The sequence below is a fragment of the Gobio gobio genome (assembly GCF_949357685.1).
Source record: "Gobio gobio genome assembly, chromosome: 14".
NCBI lineage: Eukaryota > Metazoa > Chordata > Actinopteri > Cypriniformes > Gobionidae > Gobio > Gobio gobio.
In genome coordinates, this window is record NC_137107.1 from 32,056,689 (window position 1) to 32,076,422 (window position 19,734).

Sequence of the window (19,734 nt, forward strand, 5' to 3'; positions counted from 1 at the left end):
GAAATCAAAGACACTGCAGAACAATAACCTATAATTTGTATTCTAATTTTTTTTTCCTAATGACAATTTTATGATTGATTCATGTACTGCAAACACATGTGCATTCATGGATTTTATATAAATCATTTACTTTATTGTGATTAAAACACCGCGAGATAGCTTTATTCCACACGAGGCTGAATCCAGCTTCTTATTCGCAGCTTCTTATTGACGCTATCCGGTCCACCTTAAAAGACGCAACGCTTCCGCGTCTTTGGTTTCTTATTCACGCTCAACTTAGGGACCGTGCGGTTTTTTTTCTCTTTTTCAAACTTTTTAAGGGATTGTGTTGCTTTTGTGTCCATTTTCAGAATAAAAGAATACTATATTAGCGAAGATTGACTTTAAAAATATTAAGGCACATACAATATAATTACAGTGTGCCTATTCTTTAATTATTGTACATGACATCAGCTCAATTTAGGGACCATGTGGGTTTTCTCTTATTCGCACTTTTGATACTTTTGTGTCTATTTTCAGAAAAGAATAATAAACTATTTTAAAAGGTTATTAACACAGAAATATCAGTGAAGATGACTGTAAAAAATACAAATGTACATAAAATATAATTACATTATTCTTCAATTATTGCACTTGAATTCTTTGAATGCTTTAATAAATCAATAAAAGGTAAGCGATTAATGCCAGCTCCAGCTTGGACCCAGCCTCCGAAGACTTCAGATGAACCAACACCAGATGACACCTACCCCTGCAAGGTCTCCAGAACATCAAATATGGATGAAATACAAAAATGTATGATCATGTTATCATTGCTCTGAAATGCAAACTCATTTTGCTTAAATGGGTATATGATTTTTGTCAATACTGTAATTTGTAATATCTTACAACATTTGGGGAAGTAAAATATTTCAGGTGCTTTATACCCATCGTGCTTAAATATCATTATTCAAATTTTCAAAGATTTTTACTGTTGTGTTATGAATTTATGGACCAACGAATTTGACAAACAACGGTACAGTAAGAGCCTTTACATTAATGGCACAAGTGGCAAATTTGGAGGCGCTATATCTCGTCTGTTTTTATGGGTGCGTTCACAGTTCCACTGGGACTTTATACCCTGTGTGCCTGACTGTTACCATGCAAAATTACAGACATTTTTACTGTAGCATTTTGAAGTTATGGATTCATGAACTTGACTTATATGACAGTACAGTTAGAAGAGCTATTGCATTGTTGGCCCATTGGAGGCGCTATATCTCGGCTGCTTTTATGGGTGCGTTCACAGTTCCACTGGGGCATTAAACCCAGTGTGCCTGACTGTTACCATGCAAAATTACAGACATTTTTACTGTAGCATTTTGAAGTTATGGATTCATGAACTTGACTTATATGACAGTACAGTTAGAAGAGCTATTGCATTGTTGGCCCATTGGAGGCGCTATATCTCGGCTGCTTTTATGGGTGCGTTCACAGTTCCACTGGGGCATTATACCCAGTGTGCCTGACTGTCACCATGCAAAATTACAGACATTTTTACTGTAGCATTTTGAAGTTATGGATTCATGAACTTGACTTATATGACAGTACAGTTAGAATAACTAGCATTATTGGCCCATTGGAGGCGCTATATCTCGGCTGTTTTTATGGGTGCGTTCACAGTTCCACTGGGGCTTTATACCCAGTGTGCCCGACTGTCACCATACAAAATTACAGACATTTTTACTGTAGCATTTTGAAGTTATGGATTCATGAACTTGACATATATGACAGTACAGTTAGAATAACACGCATTATTGGCCCATTGGAGGCGCTATATCTCGGCTGCTTTTATGGGTGCGTTCACAGTTCCACTGGGGCATTAAACCCAGTGTGCCTGACTGTCACCATACAAAATTACAGACATTTTTACTGTAGCATTTTGAAGTTATGGATTCATGAACTTGACATATATGACAGTACAGTTAGAAGAGCTATTGCATTGTTGGCCCATTTGGAGGCGCTATATCTCGGCTGCTTTTATGGGTGCGTTCACAGTTCCACTGGGGCATTAAACCCAGTGTGCCTGTCTGTTACCATGCAAAATTACAGACATTTTTACTGTAGCATTTTGAAGTTATGGATTCATGAACTTGACATATATGACAGTACAGTTAGAAGAGCTATTGCATTGTTGGCCCATTTGGAGGCGCTATATCTCGGCTGCTTTTATGGGTGCGTTCACAGTTCCACTGGAGCTTTATACCCAGTGTGCCTGAATGTCACTATACAAAATTACAGACATTTTTACTGTAGCATTTTGAAGTTATGGATTCATGAACTTGACTTATATGACAGTACAGTTAGAATAACTAGCATTATTGGCCCATTGGAGGCGCTATATCTCGGCTGCTTTTATGGGTGCGTTCACAGTTCCACTGGGGCATTATACCCAGTGTGCCTGACTGTCACCATGCAAAATTACAGACATTTTTACTGTAGCATTTTGAAGTTATGGATTCATGAACTTGACTTATATGACAGTACAGTTAGAATAACTAGCATTATTGGCCCATTGGAGGCGCTATATCTCGGCTGTTTTTATGGGTGCGTTCACAGTTCCACTGGGGCTTTATACCCAGTGTGCCCGACTGTCACCATACAAAATTACAGACATTTTTACTGTAGCATTTTGAAGTTATGGATTCATGAACTTGACATATATGACAGTACAGTTAGAATAACACGCATTATTGGCCCATTGGAGGCGCTATATCTCGGCTGCTTTTATGGGTGCGTTCACAGTTCCACTGGGGCATTATACCCAGTGTGCCTGACTGTCACCATGCAAAATTACAGACATTTTTACTGTAGCATTTTGAAGTTATGGATTCATGAACTTGACTTATATGACAGTACAGTTAGAATAACTAGCATTATTGGCCCATTGGAGGCGCTATATCTCGGCTGTTTTTATGGGTGCGTTCACAGTTCCACTGGGGCTTTATACCCAGTGTGCCCGACTGTCACCATACAAAATTACAGACATTTTTACTGTAGCATTTTGAAGTTATGGATTCATGAACTTGACATATATGACAGTACAGTTAGAATAACACGCATTATTGGCCCATTGGAGGCGCTATATCTCGGCTGCTTTTATGGGTGCGTTCACAGTTCCACTGGGGCATTAAACCCAGTGTGCCTGACTGTCACCATACAAAATTACAGACATTTTTACTGTAGCATTTTGAAGTTATGGATTCATGAACTTGACATATATGACAGTACAGTTAGAAGAGCTATTGCATTGTTGGCCCATTTGGAGGCGCTATATCTCGGCTGCTTTTATGGGTGCGTTCACAGTTCCACTGGGGCATTAAACCCAGTGTGCCTGTCTGTTACCATGCAAAATTACAGACATTTTTACTGTAGCATTTTGAAGTTATGGATTCATGAACTTGACATATATGACAGTACAGTTAGAAGAGCTATTGCATTGTTGGCCCATTTGGAGGCGCTATATCTCGGCTGCTTTTATGGGTGCGTTCACAGTTCCACTGGAGCTTTATACCCAGTGTGCCTGAATGTCACTATACAAAATTACAGACATTTTTACTGTAGCATTTTGAAGTTATGGATTCATGAACTTGACTTATATGACAGTACAGTTAGAATAACTAGCATTATTGGCCCATTGGAGGCGCTATATCTCGGCTGCTTTTATGGGTGCGTTCACAGTTCCACTGGGGCATTATACCCAGTGTGCCTGACTGTCACCATGCAAAATTACAGACATTTTTACTGTAGCATTTTGAAGTTATGGATTCATGAACTTGACTTATATGACAGTACAGTTAGAATAACTAGCATTATTGGCCCATTGGAGGCGCTATATCTCGGCTGTTTTTATGGGTGCGTTCACAGTTCCACTGGGGCTTTATACCCAGTGTGCCCGACTGTCACCATACAAAATTACAGACATTTTTACTGTAGCATTTTGAAGTTATGGATTCATGAACTTGACATATATGACAGTACAGTTAGAATAACACGCATTATTGGCCCATTGGAGGCGCTATATCTCGGCTGCTTTTATGGGTGCGTTCACAGTTCCACTGGGGCATTAAACCCAGTGTGCCTGACTGTCACCATACAAAATTACAGACATTTTTACTGTAGCATTTTGAAGTTATGGATTCATGAACTTGACATATATGACAGTACAGTTAGAAGAGCTATTGCATTGTTGGCCCATTTGGAGGCGCTATATCTCGGCTGCTTTTATGGGTGCGTTCACAGTTCCACTGGGGCATTAAACCCAGTGTGCCTGTCTGTTACCATGCAAAATTACAGACATTTTTACTGTAGCATTTTGAAGTTATGGATTCATGAACTTGACATATATGACAGTACAGTTAGAAGAGCTATTGCATTGTTGGCCCATTTGGAGGCGCTATATCTCGGCTGCTTTTATGGGTGCGTTCACAGTTCCACTGGAGCTTTATACCCAGTGTGCCTGAATGTCACTATACAAAATTACAGACATTTTTACTGTAGCATTTTGAAGTTATGGATTCATGAACTTGACTTATATGACAGTACAGTTAGAATAACTAGCATTATTGGCCCATTGGAGGCGCTATATCTCGGCTGTTTTTATGGGTGCGTTCACAGTTCCACTGGGGCTTTATACCCAGTGTGCCCGACTGTCACCATACAAAATTACAGACATTTTTACTGTAGCATTTTGAAGTTATGGATTCATGAACTTGACATATATGACAGTACAGTTAGAATAACACGCATTATTGGCCCATTGGAGGCGCTATATCTCGGCTGCTTTTATGGGTGCGTTCACAGTTCCACTGGGGCATTAAACCCAGTGTGCCTGACTGTCACCATACAAAATTACAGACATTTTTACTGTAGCATTTTGAAGTTATGGATTCATGAACTTGACTTATATGACAGTACAGTTAGAAGAGCTATTGCATTGTTGGCCCATTGGAGGCGCTATATCTCGGCTGCTTTTATGGGTGCGTTCACAGTTCCACTGGGGCATTATACCCAGTGTGCCTGACTGTCACCATGCAAAATTACAGACATTTTTACTGTAGCATTTTGAAGTTATGGATTCATGAACTTGACTTATATGACAGTACAGTTAGAATAACTAGCATTATTGGCCCATTGGAGGCGCTATATCTCGGCTGTTTTTATGGGTGCGTTCACAGTTCCACTGGGGCTTTATACCCAGTGTGCCCGACTGTCACCATACAAAATTACAGACATTTTTACTGTAGCATTTTGAAGTTATGGATTCATGAACTTGACATATATGACAGTACAGTTAGAATAACACGCATTATTGGCCCATTGGAGGCGCTATATCTCGGCTGCTTTTATGGGTGCGTTCACAGTTCCACTGGGGCATTAAACCCAGTGTGCCTGACTGTCACCATGCAAAATTACAGACATTTGTACTGTAGCATTTTGAAGTTATGGATTCATGAACTTGACATATATGACAGTACAGTTAGAAGAGCTATTGCATTGTTGGCCCATTTGGAGGCGCTATATCTCGGCTGCTTTTATGGGTGCGTTCACAGTTCCACTGGGGCATTAAACCCAGTGTGCCTGACTGTCACCATGCAAGATTACAGACATTTTTACTGTAGCATTTTGAAGTTATGGATTCATGAACTTGACTTACCGTATATGACAGTACAGTTAGAATAACTAGCATTATGGGCCAATTGGAGGCACTATATCTCCACTGCATTCAAGGTTGCGTTAAAATTTTAATCGGAGCCTTTTTACCAATTAACTTGACTGTCACCACGCAATATTATGAACAATTTTACTGTAGCATTATTTAGTTATTGTCCCATGATTCTGAGAGATATGACATACAGTTACATGAGAAATTGCACTATTGGCCCAGATGGAGGTGCTATATCTCCGCTGCCTTTAAGGGTGCGTTCAAATTTGAACTGGAGTCTTATTCCCAGTGCACTTGACTGTCACCATGCCAAAATGTAGACATTATTATTTTAGCATTGTGAAGTTATGAACCCATACATTTGAAGTATTTTAAAATATACTTATAGGTATTTTTATGTTTTTTATGTAATTTTCCATTGTGCAAAGAAATAAAGACTGAACTGAAAATAAATTGTATCCAGCATTAAACCAAGTTATTTATTTATCTAAATGGTTTTCTACGTTTTTTGTTGTTGTTGTTGTTGTTGTCATAGAATGTAATGCTATATATGACCATTTTTAGAAATGTAGTACCATTGCCGTCGGTCCATTTGGAGGCGCTGTCAATTTCCTATATATATATATAGCCTATATATGTACCTTCACTATTGAGTCAGGATTTCGCCAAGATTTCGTCTTGTATAATGGAACTTTTCTGATTAAAAAACGTAGCTTTTTGCAGTAAGGGTTTATGCAATATACATCAGCAATAAACCTATGCTCCAATTACTAAGTAGCTACACTGTGACTAACCATGCTGGAAGACTCGAAAGATGTCTAAACAAGTCTACAGGCAAGTGAATTACTTGATGCATTACATTTTAGTAGACTAAATGTGTTGCAAACGCCCGCCAAACATTATTTAACTATACATAACTATACATCAATTATGCATAGTTTATGACGAAAAAAAAAAAAACCCGACCCAGTAACTTGGTTATAGCTTCGACTATTGTAGCATCTGTAGTAGCCTAATTGTAGGCCTACTAGCATTATAAACAATGTTTAGGCCTGTTATGTTATAATAAAATAAAATAAAATGGGGAAAAACTTTAATTGGCTATAATGTGCAAGAAAGAAAATGTATTGAAGCCTTAATAAGTTGTTTCTTAATGTGAACTGTACATAGGCTCTGACGTACAGACTTGACTTTCACATCTTGTAGCTACACCGCAGTTTTCTGCCTACGACGTTAATTCCAAATATCACTCACTCAGTCACCCAAAAATAAACAATTAAGCAACAACTAAGAAAGAAAGAAAGAAAGAATGAAAGAAAGAAATTATATAATTTAAAGTTAACTCTGAGGATAGATAACTATCCAAAATTAGTTGTAATTTCATCTCCTGTAAGATTAATGTTGAATTACGCCACATTTAATTTATTCATAAGGTTTTTTTTTTTCAGTTACTCATGCATTATTCATAATTTTAAATAGTTCTGCACCTGTTGTCTTTGCAGGTTCAAAGTGTTTGGAAAGGTATGTAGTAACATCACTTAATAGAGTTTGAAAGTTGTCTTGGTAATAATATTTTGTAATGTTGTCATCTTAACGATATTGTATCGTAACCATAATGTCTTTTTAACAGTCTAGATATGTATCTGTGAGTGGGGAAGAAATTGTAACAAAAGTATCAAAATTGCAGTCTAATGAACAGTGTTTCACTGAAACCCCTTATCAAGATAATGCTTTCTGGGGACAGCTATGTCATTCTCTATCTATACCCAACAATTTCAATAACAGAAAGAGAATTCACAAGATCACACTGCATATTAAAGTAAGTAAACCTCTTTTTCTCCATCTGTCTTACACATTTGCTTTTATTTTTACACATGGACATTTCCTGATGTAGATTTTTTCATTTTAACTGCTAAATACTGTAAAAAAAATATCTTTATTATTTTTTTTATTGTTTTGTTTCAGTTGTTTAATGAACACTAAACATTTAATTTATGACTTACATATGCAAATGTAAACACAATTATTTGATTGAATTTAATCAATGTATTTTTTTTCCTAATAAGGCTGAGCATTCAATCACAAAATCTGATGAGTCTGATGAACAACAATATTGTGTTTGTAAGCGTCCTAATACCTTAGAGCCATATGCTCAGTGTGATAGATGTAAAGACTGGTTCCACCCAAGGTGCGTTGGATTTAAGAGCATTGAGGATGTTGCACTGATTTCACCATGGCTGTGTCCTGACTGTTCCTTTAAGAGAACAAGTCGACCATTACAGAGGACTCAACTTCAATTTGACCATACTGATCAGTCTAATCAGTCTTACACTGAAGCATTTGAAGAGGAAGTAAAAGAGGAAGAAAAACAGTGCCCCACTGAATTTCAAATACAACTATCAGTCGATGAGTGGAGCAAAATAAAACCCACCCAAAGACAAGGCTACAGAATCCTGGAGCATGGCTGGACAGATATGCTGTCAGAAAAAATTGGTTCGATGATCAACTGTGTTCTGGCTTTCTCATACAATAAAGTAATTCGGTCTGACTCAAGAAAGAGGATGTGCCCATACTGGCATGGAAAGGCCAGTTGTAAATTTCCAGGATGTACCCAGTTTAATTTATACGTATTGGAAGAACCTGCCAAAAATGCAGAATGTGTTTTGGTTAAGGTGGAAGTTTCGGGCCAAATAGACCATTCAAAAGGCCTTACATTCAGAAGACGCACCAGCAGTAGCGAAAAGGAAGCATTAAAGGTGAAGTTGAGAGAATGCACACCTATGCACCTTCACACAAAAAAACTTGCTGCTGCAGATGAACAAAAGTTAATTGAGGGAAACACAAATGAGGTGCCTCCCCTCACAACACTGCAAAAAATCTCAAGTGAAAGCAATCTTGACAATAGAATCGACACAAATCCATTTCTGGATTGTGTCAAAATTCAGAAAGCACAAGACTTGAACCAACATTTCAGTCCTCTACAGCATCAGTATGTACAGTTCGTGGCAATTTCACCTTTTATGACTCACATGTACTCAACAGATCAACTACAACTACTCAGGGACATGCAGAAGAAAAATACTCTTCTTCTTTACCTTGATGCAACAGGTACTGTTGTGGCCAAACCTGAAGACAGCAAAGGTGTACTCTATTATGCACTTTGCTGTCCTGTTACATCAACCACAGGATCAACAGTTGTCGCAGTGTCAGAGATGCTCTCTTCTGATCAGAGCACACCATCTATCCAACACTGGCTGACATGTTTTTCGCGTGATTTCTTTAAAATGTTCAAACAGCACCTCCAGCCCCAAAAAGTTGAAACAGATTTCAGCTGGGCAATGATTCATGCATGTGTACATACTTTCTGCCAGAATGATATACACATGTACCTGCAGCGATGTCTTCGGGTCAGTGAAGGCCAACAACAATGCTCTTTCACTGTTGTGCACATTTGTGCTGCACACATGATTAAAATACTGTGCTGCAAGGTAGCAAAGGTGAAGTGTGTGAAGCAAACAAAAGATCTCTTTCTATATTCAGTGGCACTTCTGCAGAATGCCACATCACTAGATGAGATCCAAGCTTTATTAACTGACATGTGTGCAGTTTTTACTGAGGAAGCAACTGCACACTGCCAGGAGAGTTTGAAAAACCTGCAGACTGCTATTCAAAATCAGGCAGTTATTGCAGATGTGGAAACTGCAAGAACAGACAAAGCAGAAGAAGTCTCAGAAGAAACAACACCAAAGACAGTCAGGCATGACTCCCCATTTGTAAAACTCTTTGAGGGTACATTCACAGATACCAAGAGTAAGAATGTGGAAAAGAAGGGGTTGAGCACTCCCTCAAATCCGTACTACTGCCCAGGTTTGATTGATGTAGTCCGCACATACATTGCAACACTGCCACTTTGGACTGGGATAATGCTGAAACATTTAGGACAAACAAGAGACACAAACAGTCTAGCAGAAAATTGGTTCCGCACCACCAAAAACATCGTCCTCCAAAACAAACTCCACAGACGGCCTGGAGATTTCATCCAAACTATGCATCAATTCATAACTGGTCGAATGCGTGGTGTCAGAGTAACCGAAATTCGGCAGAAAGTAATGGAGAAGAAGGAATTGGAAGAAATTGACAAACCATTAAGCCAGGAGGAGCAATGGAGGAAAAAAAAACAGAACAGAAAAAAATCTAAATACTACAATCCCCCAAAGGCTCAGACAATAAAGAAGGCGTCTTACACATCTCCTCCATGGTCTGGTCATGGAATGCTGGGACAGCGGTCCATAACTATGACAAACACATGCACAATTGACAATTTGCTGTACATTATGTACTTAGCAATGAAAACAAGACCATTCATTCTATCAGAAATTGAGCAAATGAAAATGAAAGACAGTTGGATGAACACATTGTTGGAGGTTTATCAACACTTCTCCATTGGGCAGTGGTCTCAGGGAAAGATCTCATGGCTGAAAAACTTGGAGCGTTTTAAAGGAAAAGATCTATGGAATGCATTTGGAGCTGAAAATGACTATGTGGTTTGCCGTCTAGACTACATCAATCACAATGAAAGACTGTCTGTATGTGACGCTTGCAAATGTCCTTTCCCTGAGTTCCCAAAGCTTTGCTGGACTGTAGCTGTACTGTAAGTAACCAAAAGGTTTTATTTTATAAATATTTGGGTTTCATAATGTCAGTAAAATGTTATGCCTGTACCATATGTTATTAACATTTTCTTTAAAATAACATTTCAAAATAGGTGTAAGGACTTCTCAGACCTACAACAGTCAATTAACAACTGGGTTGCTGACAATCATTCTCTGCCATGCAGAAAAAAGTGGAGGTACGAATACACTAACTGCATACAAAGATATGTTTATCAAAAGTTTTTTTTTTTTTTTTGTATGTATAATTATATTTTCTTTTTGCATTGTATATACATTTTTTTCATTTAATTATTTTTATTATGTATTGTCTTGTGCACAGGAATGGAAGAGTCTGTCAGGGAAGAAGAACATACACAGCCCGTAAGTTTGTTCATGGAGTGCCTCCTTTTGTGATTATGGCAATAGATGCTACAGTCACCTGTGATGGCCACCCAGAAATGCAGCCACCAATGCTTCCTTCATCAGTTCTGCTTTGTGATGAAAGGCAAGAATCTCCTTTTTTGAAAATGATGAAGAGTTATAAACATGAGTCTACATGTAATAAACATAGTTAGAGTTATATGTTGTCATAGGGATGATGATATGAAGTTAACATAATAAACAAATAATGAATGAAATATACTTGTAGTTAAATATATGTGTGTATTTCACTGTTTAATTGGAATTATTAATTTAACCCGTGTAATTACATGTCTTTGTTCACAATCAGATACCAACCTGTTGCAGTGACATATCATCTCACGTCAAGAAATCATTTTGTTTCCTTTCATCGAATCACTGGTAGTCACTGGAATTTTTATGACGGGATCAAGGAACTAAAACAGCCAGGCTTTGGGGACCAACAGGCAACAGTCAAAGATTTTAGAAGTGTATTCTCAAAAGACTGTACTGTGGGTCACATCGTGCTTGTAAGGGTAAGTAACCACTTTAATACAGCAAATGTAGTATTTATTCTACATTAGCTATACACTTATTATTAGGGCCCGAGCACAGATGGTGTGAGGACCCTATTGGAATTGCTCAGTCTATTATTCTTCTTCTCCCAAATGAATCACATTTTTGAGGGCCTAAACATGCTCGAAAACACGCTTCAGAAGTGGCAAAAAGTGTCCCTCCCACTACGTTTCAGGTACAGGTATGACATTTGGTAGACACATGTAAAAGCCCAATACCTACAAAAAAGTCTACTGGTATGAAATCTGAAAACCAACAGGAAGTGAGATATTTTCAAAATTGTTGCAATTTTTGCCATTTCTAGACGTTGTACTTTAATCAACTCCTCCTAGAGTTTTAATAAGATCATCATCATATTTGGTCAGTCTAATCTAAAGGCCTTTGCAACGTTTAATTGCGAAGATCTTCAGTTTTCCCTGAAGGGCGTGTCCATGGCAGCCTCACAAAGTTCAATGTTTCGCCCTGAAACAGGAAGTTGTTGTAACTCAGGCATACAATTTCCGATCTGCCCCGAACTTCACATGTTTTATTAAAGTCCTGACCTGAAGACATCTACATGCCAATATTCAGTTACAGTCATAGCGCCTGTGGGCAACAGGAAATGGCATGCTTTACACTATGATTCACTCCCAGAAAACTTTAAATATGCCATCAAGTCCCAAATATACTAGAAACATTAAATCAAGCAACACGTGGCTAAGTGCTAGTGTATGTGATTTACGCCATGAAACAGGAAGTTGTTAGACTGGGTAAACCGAGTCTGATCTGCCGGTGATTTAATTTCGCCCTGCAACTCAGTCTGAAAACCTGTACATTAATTTCTACTGCTTCTGTTGCACTTTTGCGGAACCAATCACAGACTAGCTTATCCACCTGGCACGCTATTTGTGGGTTCAACACGATGACGGATAGAGAAGTGATGGGTCGTTCATGCCTCTTGTGATCTGATTGGTTGAAGGACTATCCAATTGTGTACAGTCATTTAATTTATATTCGTTTATCACACATCTTGTGCAGTAGAAAATACAGAGCAGACTCCCCAGACCAATGTTCAATCTTAAATTGAGCTTGGTCTGGCGATAGCCAGACAAAGAAGTTGTTGTAACTCAGGCATACAATGTCCGATCTGCCCCAAACTTCACATGTTTGATAAGAGCCCTGGCCAATAGTTGGGCCAACTTAAAAAAATGCTCTCTAATTTGTTACAGTCAAATGTTTTGGTTTTTCTAAAATGAAATGCACGATTTTGCTGTAACAATTTTTAAAAGTTTGTACAAAGTATCACTTTTTTTCAGTGTATAGGCACAGAATACCAGAGTATTCTGTAGAATGATGTTTGCAATGGTAAATTGAGACTTTTTCCTGCATCCAATATCTTTTAAATTTTAAATGTTTTCAGACTCCAACAGAACATAAACCTGTGATGGAAGGGTCAACTGAAATCACTGAAATCAGTGATGACACTCCTGCTGAAGTATGAATATTTCAATAATGTACAGTGAGATTTACAAATGTAATATTATTTATATATAAATATTTGTATACATAATACATTTTTATTTATGGTGCAGAGTTCAACGGAGGAGGAACAATGTGACAGAGAGCGAATGGTAGTACCACCATAATCAGTAGGATTACTACAATGCACGCCAATGTCTGTTCAATGTAATATTAAGTATAATGTCTACATGTACTATTTCAAAGGTGTTAATGTTTAGTATGTTTCGGTTTTTCATTTAATTTCTTCTCAAATGGTAGCTATGGGCAACTTTTTCCAAGATGCCTTGTCGCCTTATACAACTAATACTTGCATCCTATTTTATTAATCTGGTGGTAGACTCTTACAGAAGGACAGCTTGCTGACAAGTCTGTAATGGAAGAAATCTCACATGCAATGACCATCAATGATGAAAAACCTGAAGAGGTATGTATCTTAAAAAATTATAAATATTTAATAAATCTATTAAATCTATTTATTTAATAAATCTTTTAATAATTGTTCTAGTGTTGACCAATATAAGACGTTTGGAGAGAGTAAGTTTAATGGGTGTAAAGTTTTGTCAAGTGTAGTTGCTGAATAACGCTGATTTAACCATTTTATTTTGTTTTTAAAGTAACACTTGATTTATATTACTCAACAGAAATTAGAACCTTATAAAGAATTACAGGAACGTGAATGCTTATCACAGGAACTGGGGGCTTGCTGCTATCAAAGAGTCAGAAATCAGTAAGTCAAATAGGGGAAGAAAAAAAAAATAATAATAATAAAATAAAATAATATATATATATATATATATATATATATATATATACACACACAACCTTAAATGAACAACAATAATTGGCATATCACACAGTTTCATTATTCAAATAACAAAAATTAAGACAAATTGGAAAAACCATGGGGGAAAAACGAAAAAAAAAAAATAGATATATAGATATGTATGCTTTTACGTGTGTGTGAGTGTGTGTGTGTGTGTGTGTGTGTGTGTGTGTTTCACAGAACCATGCACTCAGAAGTAAAGAATGTACAGTGGACACAGTGCAATACCTGTCATGGTTGGCTTCACACAGAATGTGCAGGAATACATCTAGGCACTGACACATCATTTAATTGTGGGTGCCACATGAAACTGCCCTACTGTTTAAAAAGGTTGGTCAGTTGATACCTAATGTTCATATGTTGTAAAACCACAAAGGTGATGCCATAACTGCTGTTTTATTTTAGAACAAGGGCTGCTGCGGAAAAGGGCATGCTGGAATGTATCTTGACAGATGAAGAGATTCAAGTAAATGTTAAAAAATGTTATGATTAAGCAAAAAATAATACAAGTACAGAATGAAAATGATAGAATCATTAGCTAAACAGTTGTTGTTAATTTGATGTCAACATTTACAATTTGTTCTTTCTGGATTCACAGAAACTTGCAGATGACCTTAGAACTGGGGTGTTGCGATCAAATAGAATGTATCTAAAACGTCACCCCAATTTCAATCTCAAATTCAAACAAAACAGAGAAGCACTGATCAGTATCTTCAATGAAAAACAGGTATAATAATAATAATAATAATAAATAATTTGATGTTAATTAATGTTATTAATGCATTATAACAAAACATATTGTGCTAGTACTGAGATATTATTTTCTTTCAAACAATCATAATTTTTGTACTGTATATTCAGACGACAGCCATAATAGATAGAGTGGACACTGTATTGGGCCGTGACAAGGCAAACTTGGAACAGCTTTCATTTCATTTGGATGTGATGACACCTGAGGTAATTATTTAGTTATTTTTTGCTTATCTTATTGGATTTAGCTGTGAACAGCAGTTTATGTTATGACAATTACTTTATATTGTAAAGGTAACCCTGTGCATCCTGAGAAAAATTGAGGGATTTAGCCGATATGAAGCGGAAAAGGCTTTTGTAAGTCATGTTTTTTTTGAAGGTAAGAATACTTTATATTTAAATGGTGTAAAAATACCCTAACATTCATGAATATATTTAATAGTTATTTGATAGATTTACTTAGACTCAAGTACTTAATACATTTTTTTAACAACTAAAAGTTGTTGTTTTTAAATGCTATCTTTTTCCAATTGTAGTCACTTGTCATGAGTTTGGATTTCTCTGTCTTATTACAGTGAATCATTATTAGCACATCACTACAACTTGTATACTAAAGCATAGCATTTGAGCAAAAAAACATTGTATTACAAAAAATTTATTATTTTATACAATTAATTGTATAATTTTATTACAATTATATTAATTGTATTTCATTTCACAGAAATAACACTAATTACTTTCATGTCTTTATTAGGTGAAGATTAAAGACATGGCAGAGACTGGAATGTTTTCCTGTTCCTACAACACAGGAATCACAAATATAAAGGAATGTACAGCCATTATGATCAGAAAATACACTGTTAATGCACCTTTACAAATAGTTTGTGTTTTTACAAAGTGAAGTTGAATATCCATTAATAACACCTGCTAATACCCGTTTTAAACATTTTACAGAAATCAGTCTCAAATGAGACAACTAAGTGTTTGACATTGACATTAAAAAAAATATGTAGATGAACAAATGAGTGAATAAATAAATAAATGTAACTCTGACATTGAGTGACTTCCAATGTTTTATGATGTGAGCATGATCTGAGTTGATTATTCCATTCATATAAAAAGTTACCAACATTTTACATTTGGGATTTCATAGTGATAGCATGTAACAACTCTAGTTAATGCTAGATGAAAATGTATTTGCAGTTCTTAATAATCCAATTGTTACAGATTTTTCAGCACCATTGAACAGCGACAAAACAATTTTAAAGGCAGCAGAGATATAGCGCCTCCATCTGGGCCAATAGTGCAATTTCTCATGTAACTATGTAATATCTCTCGGAATCATGGGACAATAACTTAATAATGCTACAGTAAAATTATTCATAATGTTGAATGGTGACAGTCAAGTTCATTTGGTATAAGGCTCCAGTTCAAATTTGAACGCACCCTTAAAGGCAGCGGAGATATAGCACCTCCATCTGGGCCAATAGTGCAATTTCTCATGTAACTGTATGTCATATCTCTCAGAATCATGGGACAATAACTAAATAATGCTACAGTAAAATTGTTCATAATATTGCGTGGTGACAGTCAAGTTAATTGGTAAAAAGGCTCCGATTAAAATTTTAACGCAACCTTGAATGCAGTGGAGATATAGTGCCTCCAATTGGCCCATAATGCTAGTTATTCTAACTGTACTGTCATATACGGTAAGTCAAGTTCATGAATCCATAACTTCAAAATGCTACAGTAAAAATGTCTGTAATCTTGCATGGTGACAGTCAGGCACACTGGGTTTAATGCCCCAGTGGAACTGTGAACGCACCCATAAAAGCAGCCGAGATATAGCGCCTCCAAATGGGCCAACAATGCAATAGCTCTTCTAACTGTACTGTCATATATGTCAAGTTCATGAATCCATAACTTCAAAATGCTACAGTACAAATGTCTGTAATTTTGCATGGTGACAGTCAGGCACACTGGGTTTAATGCCCCAGTGGAACTGTGAACGCACCCATAAAAGCAGCCGAGATATAGCGCCTCCAAATGGGCCAATAATGCAATAGCTCTTCTAACTGTACTGTCACATACGGTAAGTCAAGTTCATGAATCCATAACTTCAAAATGCTACAGTAAAAATGTCTGTAATTTTGCATGGTGACAGTCAGGCACACTGGGTTTAATGCCCCAGTGGAACTGTGAACGCACCCATAAAAGCAGCCGAGATATAGCGCCTCCAATGGGCCAATAATGCTAGTTATTCTAACTGTACTGTCATATAAGTCAAGTTCATGAATCCATAACTTCAAAATGCTACAGTAAAAATGTCTGTAATTTTGCATGGTGACAGCCAGGCACACTGGGTATAATGCTCCATTGGAACTGTGAACGCACCCATAAAAGCAGCCGAGATATAGCGCCTCCAAATGGGCCAACAATGCAATAGCTCTTCTAACTGTACTGTCATATATGTCAAGTTCATGAATCCATAACTTCAAAATGCTACAGTAAAAATGTCTGTAATTTTGTATGGTGACAGTCAGGCACACTGGGTTTAATGCCCCAGTGGAACTGTGAACGCACCCATAAAAGCAGCCGAGATATAGCGCCTCCAATGGGCCAATAATGCTAGTTATTCTAACTGTACTGTCATATACGGTAAGTCAAGTTCATGAATCCATAACTTCAAAATGCTACAGTAAAAATGTCTGTAATCTTGCATGGTGACAGTCAGGCACACTGGGTTTAATGCCCCAGTGGAACTGTGAACGCACCCATAAAAGCAGCCGAGATATAGCGCCTCCAAATGGGCCAACAATGCAATAGCTCTTCTAACTGTACTGTCATATATGTCAAGTTCATGAATCCATAACTTCAAAATGCTACAGTAAAAATGTCTGTAATTTTGCATGGTGACAGTCAGGCACACTGGGTTTAATGCCCCAGTGGAACTGTGAACGCACCCATAAAAGCAGCCGAGATATAGCGCCTCCAAATGGGCCAATAATGCAATAGCTCTTCTAACTGTACTGTCACATACGGTAAGTCAAGTTCATGAATCCATAACTTCAAAATGCTACAGTAAAAATGTCTGTAATTTTGCATGGTGACAGTCAGGCACACTGGGTTTAATGCCCCAGTGGAACTGTGAACGCACCCATAAAAGCAGCCGAGATATAGCGCCTCCAATGGGCCAATAATGCTAGTTATTCTAACTGTACTGTCATATAAGTCAAGTTCATGAATCCATAACTTCAAAATGCTACAGTAAAAATGTCTGTAATTTTGCATGGTGACATTCAGGCACACTGGGTATAATGCTCCAGTGGAACTGTGAACGCACCCATAAAAGCAGCCGAGATATAGCGCCTCCAAATGGGCCAACAATGCAATAGCTCTTCTAACTGTACTGTCATATATGTCAAGTTCATGAATCCATAACTTCAAAATGCTACAGTAAAAATGTCTGTAATTTTGCATGGTAACAGACAGGCACACTGGGTTTAATGCCCCAGTGGAACTGTGAACGCACCCATAAAAGCAGCCGAGATATAGCGCCTCCAAATGGGCCAACAATGCAATAGCTCTTCTAACTGTACTGTCATATATGTCAAGTTCATGAATCCATAACTTCAAAATGCTACAGTAAAAATGTCTGTAATTTTGTATGGTGACAGTCAGGCACACTGGGTTTAATGCCCCAGTGGAACTGTGAACGCACCCATAAAAGCAGCCGAGATATAGCGCCTCCAATGGGCCAATAATGCGTGTTATTCTAACTGTACTGTCATATATGTCAAGTTCATGAATCCATAACTTCAAAATGCTACAGTAAAAATGTCTGTAATTTTGTATGGTGACAGTCGGGCACACTGGGTATAAAGCCCCAGTGGAACTGTGAACGCACCCATAAAAACAGCCGAGATATAGCGCCTCCAATGGGCCAATAATGCTAGTTATTCTAACTGTACTGTCATATAAGTCAAGTTCATGAATCCATAACTTCAAAATGCTACAGTAAAAATGTCTGTAATTTTGCATGGTGACAGTCAGGCACACTGGGTATAATGCCCCAGTGGAACTGTGAACGCACCCATAAAAGCAGCCGAGATATAGCGCCTCCAATGGGCCAACAATGCAATAGCTCTTCTAACTGTACTGTCATATAAGTCAAGTTCATGAATCCATAACTTCAAAATGCTACAGTAAAAATGTCTGTAATTTTGCATGGTAACAGTCAGGCACACTGGGTTTAATGCCCCAGTGGAACTGTGAACGCACCCATAAAAGCAGCCGAGATATAGCGCCTCCAATGGGCCAACAATGCAATAGCTCTTCTAACTGTACTGTCATATAAGTCAAGTTCATGAATCCATAACTTCAAAATGCTACAGTAAAAATGTCTGTAATTTTGCATGGTAACAGTCAGGCACACAGGGTATAAAGTCCCAGTGGAACTGTGAACGCACCCATAAAAACAGACGAGATATAGCGCCTCCAAATTTGCCACTTGTGCCATTAATGTAAAGGCTCTTACTGTACCGTTGTTTGTCAAATTCGTTGGTCCATAAATTCATAACACAACAGTAAAAATCTTTGAAAATTTGAATAATGATATTTAAGCACGATGGGTATAAAGCACCTGAAATATTTTACTTCCCCAAATGTTGTAAGATATTACAAATTACAGTATTGACAAAAATCATATACCCATTTAAGCAAAATGAGTTTGCATTTCAGAGCAATGATAACATGATCATACATTTTTGTATTTCATCCATATTTGATGTTCTGGAGACCTTGCAGGGGTAGGTGTCATCTGGTGTTGGTTCATCTGAAGTCTTCGGAGGCTGGGTCCAAGCTGGAGCTGGCATTAATCGCTTACCTTTTATTGATTTATTAAAGCATTCAAAGAATTCAAGTGCAATAATTGAAGAATAATGTAATTATATTTTATGTACATTTGTATTTTTTACAGTCATCTTCACTGATATTTCTGTGTTAATAACCTTTTAAAATAGTTTATTATTCTTTTCTGAAAATAGACACAAAAGTATCAAAAGTGCGAATAAGAGAAAACCCACATGGTCCCTAAATTGAGCTGATGTCATGTACAATAATTAAAGAATAGGCACACTGTAATTATATTGTATGTGCCTTAATATTTTTAAAGTCAATCTTCGCTAATATAGTATTCTTTTATTCTGAAAATGGACACAAAAGCAACACAATCCCTTAAAAAGTTTGAAAAAGAGAAAAAAAACCGCACGGTCCCTAAGTTGAGCGTGAATAAGAAACCAAAGACGCGGAAGCGTTGCGTCTTTTAAGGTGGA

General features: G+C 37.3%; 2 protein-coding genes across 2 annotated transcripts; both read left to right on the top strand.

The window, feature by feature from the left end:
• Window positions 1–6,235: 6,235 nt before the first annotated feature.
• Window positions 6,236–13,559, top strand: LOC307137198 (uncharacterized protein; the record flags this gene model as incomplete). The annotated part of the gene is made up of 8 exons (XM_079834698.1): window positions 6,236–10,352; window positions 10,467–10,550; window positions 10,694–10,858; window positions 11,084–11,288; window positions 12,728–12,802; window positions 12,900–12,938; window positions 13,166–13,252; window positions 13,470–13,559. Exons 1-8 carry the CDS (start codon window positions 7,696–7,698, stop codon window positions 13,557–13,559), a joined length of 3,402 nt encoding a protein of 1,133 aa, XP_079690824.1. The 5' UTR covers window positions 6,236–7,695.
• Window positions 13,560–13,788: 229 nt separating this feature from the next.
• Window positions 13,789–15,458, top strand: LOC307137199 (uncharacterized protein). The gene is made up of 6 exons (XM_079834699.1): window positions 13,789–13,981; window positions 14,057–14,117; window positions 14,250–14,378; window positions 14,513–14,608; window positions 14,696–14,780; window positions 15,156–15,458. Exons 1-6 carry the CDS (start codon window positions 13,836–13,838, stop codon window positions 15,164–15,166), a joined length of 528 nt encoding a protein of 175 aa, XP_079690825.1. The 5' UTR covers window positions 13,789–13,835; the 3' UTR covers window positions 15,167–15,458.
• The last annotated feature ends 4,276 nt before the right edge of the window (window positions 15,459–19,734 follow it).

Excerpts from the sequence above, each read along its gene's own strand:
- LOC307137199 (XM_079834699.1), top strand. The coding sequence starts at position 13,836 with ATGCACTCAGAAGTAAAGAATGTACAGTGGACACAGTGCAATACCTGT. Across the intron at positions 13,982-14,056 it reads CTGCCCTACTGTTTAAAAAG|AACAAGGGCTGCTGCGGAAA; the intron begins GTTGGTCAGTTG and ends GTTTTATTTTAG. Across the intron at positions 14,118-14,249 it reads TGACAGATGAAGAGATTCAA|AAACTTGCAGATGACCTTAG; the intron begins GTAAATGTTAAA and ends CTGGATTCACAG.